Source organism: Vicia villosa, linkage group LG7, assembly GCF_029867415.1.
Source record: "Vicia villosa cultivar HV-30 ecotype Madison, WI linkage group LG7, Vvil1.0, whole genome shotgun sequence".
In the NCBI taxonomy this organism is placed as follows: Eukaryota; Viridiplantae; Streptophyta; class Magnoliopsida; order Fabales; family Fabaceae; genus Vicia; species Vicia villosa.
In genome coordinates, this window is record NC_081186.1 from 85584479 (window position 1) to 85592062 (window position 7584).

The window sequence follows — 7584 nt, forward strand, 5'->3', positions numbered from 1 at the left end:
TTTCACTATTTTCAATCCTGATGCTTTCATGATCAATGTTTGAGTTTCACAATGTAGCTTACAAGATATATAGTTGCGGTGGTCACGTTCTGATTGGATACAGATGATTTCTTGTGGATTGATGTGTTGGCAATAGTTTGAGTGTTGTTACTTTAAAAATTGACGTCAAAGATTCGTTTATAGACTAAACTAGTTTACTTTTCCGCTCGGTTATTTAGTAACACCGAGCTAATAGGTTATTTCTCTTTTAAACAAAAAATATAATAAAATAGGGTCTTTTTTCTCGGTTGGTAAATTCACAGAGGTAATAGACTACTTCTATTGTAAAAAAAATGGTGAACGAAAAAAATTGAAAATAACATGTTAGAGAGGCGGTATATAACTTATGTTTATGAAAAAACTTAATGAACAAATGCTTTTATAGGTAAGTTTGACTTTCAAACCCCAACCCCTCGGTTAGTAGGGTAATCGAATGAATGGATCATTTATGAAGCCCTGTAGAGACATACAAGCTAATGGTACAACCAAACCTTATTCAATGCAACATAAGCTAAATAAAACCCTATACTAAAATGCATGTTATTGTTTAGAGTGCATGATAACTAGTTATGATGCTATGCACTAGAAGGAAAAAGGAGAGGATTGAACGCAAGATTGAGTTGCTAACCTAATGTTCCAAAAGAGATAAAAATGCATGAATGAACATGAAGATGAATGCATGAAAACTAAAAAAAGGAAGAACACAAAAACTAGTTAGAGGTTACAGCATCTCTCACTAAAACATTAATATAGATTCTTCACGTTTCTTTATATAAATTGAAAAATATATTTCTTCAAAGTAACTAAGTTTTCATATTTTTTACAAGCTAGGACATCCTGAGGGACTCCTTAAATATTATTATTGTTTATTCATGCAACTTACATTGTCCATTATTTATTTTACATTTCTTACCCCATTGTATATTTAGTAAGCATAGATACATTATATATTATATGCGGATAGTTTTCTATAGATATTTTCCCCATGCATGACTTGCTTCCTCAGTTATCACCCCTTTTTTCCATTGTTGTGAATAGTAATACAGCCGTGCCCCATTCCAATATCAGGATAGTGTCTTACAGGGTGTTTACCATTGCAACCTTCTTTTTTTCTGTCACCCTCTTTTACACCACCACCTTCCTCTCCATCGCAATCGCCATTTCCACCACCACCATCTTTTTCGCAGTCGAGAAAAAGAGGGTCATTAGCACTGCCGCCAACACTTTCAGTAAATGGTATGCCACTACCAATATTTTTGTTTCCATTGTTTGATTTCTCTATTTCACCAACTGCAAATAAACCAAAACTTTTTATTGAATATATACAAAAAAATAAAAAGAAAACAAAAGAAATTATATATATACATTGTTTCTCTTCTTTAGAAGGGTCAAATGCCACAAGAGAAATAAGAAGTAGTGCACAAAAGCACAAGAAGATAAAAGACTTATTTTTCATCTTCGCAGCAACTAAGTGTTCTATTTTTTTTTTTGGAAATATGAGTACAATTGGTAGATACTTAAAATGCTCATGGGACAAGCTAAGGTTCGGAAAATAAGTATATCTTAATTAAATAATATATTTTACAATACAGAAAAAAGATATTATATATTGTGTACAAGTGAAATAAAATAAAATTAATGTTTGGCTAAACTATTGTAAATATGATGGGTCATCAGCAGCTATTGAGTCATTGAAGAGTTTAAGTAGATTAAGACTTATTTGTCAAATGATGTACGACAACTACCAAGTGAATTATATGTTTGATTATATGTTTAATCAAAATCGCAATTCTTAGTTTCTCTTTAGAAAGATAATAATCATGGTAAATATTGTTTTGACTGCAAAATAGATTTTTTTTTCTTAAAAATAAATATAATAAATAAATAAAGAGGCATAAAGTCTAATAATACAAATAACGACATTGGTAGAGACATGAGAAGTATCAAAAAAAAAAAGTATAAAAAAAAAAAAGTATCAAAATATCCCCAACAAATCAGAAAACAAAACGAAAAAACAACAACAAAACCATCATAAGTTTGAAACGCCTAGGATATCTTATCGATTATTTCCATTGATTTTAGCCTCTTAAAATTGTATCCCTTTCTTTAGGAATGCAAAGGCTTAAATAATTTATTAATAATAAAATTATAAATGGTTGAGCAAATATAAAACCACTTATTTTGAGGGTTAATCAAAGTTTTGAGATTTTTGAACCCCTAAAAAGTGTACCACCATAAAATCTTAAACAAACTTAAAAAGACTCCCCATTTCTAGGGAATGGCGAAACATTGTTGTAAATCCTTCTCTGTAAATCGTTTGATACAAGAGTTGGTTTAAACAACGAGACAAATAAATCCATTCCATATTTATCTTCTCAACGAAAGTGTACTTTGATCTAGTATGTTGAATTACACCATCAACGGACATACTTTGATCATAAGGATTAGTATCATTAAATTTCATTATGTATACTCAAAGATATTAAAGATATCTCTATCCGTCCCATATTATAAGAGAAATTCATTTTTGATACTTTTTTTCTTATTAGTGCGTTAGTAGTTCTAAGAGGTTTATGGTAATTACCTTTAGCCTTTCTTAGCTTATCATAACAAAAAGACTCTATGTAACGCTCGTTTTTCTTTTAACTATTCGTGTTATTATGTGTTGTGTGATTTATTTTACTATTAAGTGAATTATGATTAGATTATGAGTTAATTGTGTGTTTAATTGACTTTTGGTGCTAATTATGGGAATTATTGGTTATAACATAAGTTACAGGGTTAATGAGTTATTGGGCCTAAGTTGGTATTAGTAAGTGAGGGGTGTTATTTGAAGTCCATTAGCAATTAAGATAGTTAAGGTTTAACTAAAACAAGGATTTTAGAGGAAAAAGAATTAGAAGCTCATTTTGGGGAAGTCTTGTGGAAGAAGAGAAGAGAGAAAAAGAGAGAGGAACTCAAGGTTGAAGATAGAGTTGGCTTCAATCCAAAACCTAAGGTAAGGGTGAGGTTCTTTCATGCTAAAGGGATGTATGATGATATTTAGAATGGGGTTTTGATTATGTGTTGTATCCATGAATTTGTGTATAGAATCTTAGGGTTTACGATGAAAAATGCATGAATCTTGAGTTAGAAATGTGTTTTAATAGATGTTTGATGTTAGATGATGATAGATTTCGTGATTATATGTGTTTAATTGCCGTTTAAAATGAGTTTTGGATGGTGGATGAGTGATTATGCAGGTCTGTCATTGCTGTGATTTTTCCTGCATAATCGTGTGTCCGCTAAGCGGGCTACAGTCCGCTAAGCTGATGCTGTTTATTTTTGAAAAATAAAGTGAGCTCGCTAAGCACAGCTGGCCCGCTAAGCGGAGCTCAGAGTTGATTTTGCTACTGGACCTCGCCGCTTCAAGCGGGGTTATGGAATTGGTATTTCCATAAGCGCGCTTGACGGCCGCTGAGCGGACTCTGTTTTATAAAACTTGTTCAAACTTTGAAATGATGCATCCTTTGATCCATAACTCCTTTTTAAGTGCCGTTTGAACCTCCATGTAGCTCTAATCAATGTCTTTCTAATGTATATGAGTTGAAAACCTTTGGAAAACTTTTTGAAGCTTTCTTTAAATGAAATCGTTTAATATTTGTAATTGTTGTTGTGAAGTGATGTATTGTTGTATGATGTTACAACGTAGCGACGTGATTGTGAAGTGATAAATTACTATAAAAGTAATGATGTTTAGTCGATGTTGGTGATTTGTTGTATACGTTGTGTTTGTGTGGATGTTGCATTTATTGAGTCACATTCATTGCATTGTTTAAGACGGCCTTTATGGCAAATGTTTGAGATGGCCTTAATGGCAATTGTTTGAGACGGCCCAGTGGCAATTGTTTGAGACGGGAGTTTACTCCAACGGTACCGCATGCATGTGCATAAAGTCAAGTCGCATATCAAGACACATTATGTATGTGTGTGCTGATGAAGTGAATGTCGTGATATATTGATGAGGTAGCGATGCTATTGAGTATGTTTTTGTAAGCAAATAATAACATTGTTGCTTGTGATGATAGTTGTTGTAAGAGGCAAGGTAATGAGAAGTGGTGATATATATATGATCTTCTCTTGCTTTGAATATTATCATATGTTTCTTTATAATGAATGATATCTCACCCCCTTCTGTTTGAATGTTACCCTCTGTTGGTAACGTGCAGGTAACGACGTGGAATAGTCATTTACCCATTAGCTTGAGTCGGTGTGTCTATGCTCTGATATATAGCACTCGAGGGACATCTATGATGTGTGTTGCTTTATGTCGTTATGTTTTGATTAGATGTTGTCATCTTTTATTTGACTATGTTATTTTCCTCTTTTGAGACATGTTGGATACTTGTTTCCATGTTGGCAATGATGTTATGACTTGGTTTATGACGTTTATTGATTTCCGCTGCGATATTATGAACTATTTGAGTATTTGTTTAATGAAGTTCGTTTCCTCCATTATAAGTGTTATTTATATATATATATATATATATATATATATATATATATATATATATATATATATATATATATGAGTTGTATGTTGTTTTGCTTAAGTTGAAAATGTGATGCCTCAAATGTGTTGCTTGTTTTAAGATTTGTGCACTCTGATTTTCCTAAAATGTGGGATAAATTTGGGGTGTTACACTCTATGTGAAAAATTTTATTATTCAACGAGCATTTATAAATAGTGCAATCTAATTTCTTTCTATTTAAGCTTTTACAATGTGAACTACTCGTTTTAAAACCTTATCTAGTTTTATTCAAGGAAGACCTTTACGATATAGAATAAAATCTAGGTTTTTTCTTCTTAGTAAATTTACTTAGAGTTTCAGTAAGATATTTCACTTCCTTTTAATGAGACACAAGTCTCACATTTATTAGCTTGATTTCTAAGTTTAGCTTTTTATATCTTAGCGTTTAATTGCTATTTTCTAAAAACTCAATGTAGTCTTTAAAATATATGTTACATTTTTCAATGTTATCATGTTCCTTGATTAAATTAGTATTTAATTTAAACAGTTATTTGTATGATAAAATTGTTACCTCACAATCATCTTATTCATGAGAAGCTTTAAAGAAACTTGTTCATCTTCTTTATTGGTTGAAGGATCTTTAAAGATTCTACCATTTTTTCTCTAAATATTTTAATTGTTAATATTTCTTATATTTCTTGTTGAGACTTCTTTAGTATTTCTTCTTTAAAAGATTCCATTGAATGAAGTTTCTTCATATTTTCTCCTCGATGGAGACTACTACAAATATTATATTTCTTGATAAAAATTACCTCGGAGTTCTAACCAACCAAAGCACAATCACTTTAACTAGATGCCTTTATTTTAAATTTTTTAATATATCACATATTTCCTCGATTGTTACATCCAACCGAGAGAAAATATAACTCAAGGACCACGCTTCGAATCTCAACTGTTACAATTTTTACTTTTTTAATGGGTGCCTATCTTTTTTTTTATTTCAAATAATTTTATTCCATTGGTTGGATTAGTTATCTATTTAAAATAACTTTTTCTTCTTTATTAATTCAAAATTTATCTATTCCATCAGTTGGATTGTCCAACCAAGAGAAAATATATTTTGCATATATTTCGCACAATTATAGTCTCTAACTATTCATATAGTTTTCAACTTTCATTCATTTTGATTATGTTACGAAATTGAAGGGTCCTCTTAGAAAATATACCCTTGGTGATATTCAAGTTCATCATCTCCATCTAAACGCCATAACATGTAAACTCATATGCCTAAATCTTTTTCTATACATCATCCATTACGTGTGTCTAAACATCATCCCTTCCAATACACGTAAGTTTTTGAAAATCAACACATGTTTCCTCTCTTCAATGCCATAATGTCATTGAAGCTCAAGCGTAGCTTAAAACGAAGGAAAGACAATCAAACATCAACAAAGCATCCTCCACCATTATCTATCATGTATTCAATAGGTAACTCGCTCATTTCACTTTATCCATTCACGTAACTTAGAAATATTCGTATTTGTTGTATGATTCTATTATTCTGATTATGTTGATAGAATAGAAATAGGTTTTACTTTTTTTGTGTAAAATATATTTTTCCTTTTTAGTGTTGTTTTTGTGTTTTTTTAAGCTAAAAGATAATAAGGTGATACATATGAAGTATTCTTAGGAAGTAATATTTTATTGTCATTTGTTATTTCTACAGAGATAGATGATTTAATTATCACCTCTTCTATAACCACCCCCTCTCCTACAACCACCACCTTTCCTACAACCACATCTACTAAGACTAAAATTAAATTTAAATATAGAGGGGCCACAACGATAGCCAAGTTTACAAAAGCTTGCAACACCAATATTAGGTTGTCGATCTATTTTTGCTTACAAATGGATAAATTTTATGGTAAACATGCTACGCCTTTTAAGAGATATGCGACATTACTTGGTAGAAGCTAAGTGATCATTTTGTTAGATGATTGAAGTGATGTTAATAAAAAATTGAAAAACAGTATACGGACCGATCTTAATGTATTTATTTTAACTTTCAAGATTTATTTTAAAAATATATATGAGCATTTATTTTTTTATGTGATACTAATACGAACTTTATTATGTAAATATAGAATATTTTTATTATTTCATAAGATGATAAGTTGACAAAGAAATGAATATCTTATGTTGGAGAGTATTGGAGAGGCAATAGATTATATTACAAATCTAAAGGGTACTAAATTAATGCCTTCATATGTGACTTATAATTTTATTGATAAATAAGTTTATGAGAGATTTGTCGAGTCTCGGGGTACTCCTGAGTTCCGGATTAAGAGTCATAAAGAAAACGAGAATAGGGAAAAAATATATATCTTTATAGATTGTCTCGTGAAGGATAAGATAAATTGGAGGAGACAATGGCAAAGAAAAAAATAAACTAAAGAGAACAAGAGTTGGGAGATCCCTCTCTAATCCTTGATCGTAGCCCATCTCCACCATTAGGCCACGAGAAATGGAAGAGAGTGCGTCAAAGACCAGGAGACAAGTTCACGGCATGACATATTTGTATAAGTGATTGGAACTAGTGAACACGATGGGCGTGTCCGTGATACGGGAAGAGACGTCAACTTGAGGTTATTTAACGAATCATCATCAAATACTGAGATAATGCGCAAAAATTAGATTGAAGAGCTCCTAGATCAAATGTTAGAGGAAATATTAGAATTGGAGCGGGAGAATGTGTGGGGGAGTATGACCTATGAAGTAGAGGAGAGGATGACCAAGGGAGTACGAGAGACCATGGAAATAGATGAGAGCGTGGTAACCAAGAAGGATCAGAAGATTATGAACCAAAAAATGCAGGAGAGGGGGACCAAAGAGGTACAAGAGAGGGTGGATAAGGATGTGGAAGATATGGTGTAAGATTGCAGATATCCCTCTCCCCACTAAAACTGCTTAATAGCGAGGAAAGATCGATTATTAGTTTGATAACATCCAAAACCTTAGTATCTTTCAGAAGAAA

At 31.6% G+C, this 7584-nt stretch overlaps 1 protein-coding gene across 1 annotated transcript; it reads right to left on the reverse strand.

Annotated features, from left to right (window-relative positions):
* Positions 1–794: 794 nt before the first annotated feature.
* Positions 795–1583, reverse strand: LOC131617679 (uncharacterized). The gene is made up of 2 exons (XM_058888939.1): positions 1405–1583; positions 795–1329 (listed from the first exon to the last, which is right to left on the reverse strand). The coding sequence occupies exons 1-2, from the start codon at positions 1493–1495 to the stop codon at positions 1049–1051; spliced, it is 372 nt and encodes a 123-aa protein (XP_058744922.1). The 5' UTR covers positions 1496–1583; the 3' UTR covers positions 795–1048.
* Positions 1584–7584: the final 6001 nt, after the last annotated feature.

What these genes read in the sequence shown, in the direction of transcription:
- LOC131617679 (XM_058888939.1), bottom strand. Translation starts at nt 1,495, where the DNA reads ATGAAAAATAAGTCTTTTATCTTCTTGTGCTTTTGTGCACTACTTCTT. An exon ending in TTCTAAAGAAGAGAAACAAT is followed by an intron (nt 1,330 to 1,404) that starts GTATATATATAA and finishes GTTTATTTGCAG; the next exon opens with TTGGTGAAATAGAGAAATCA.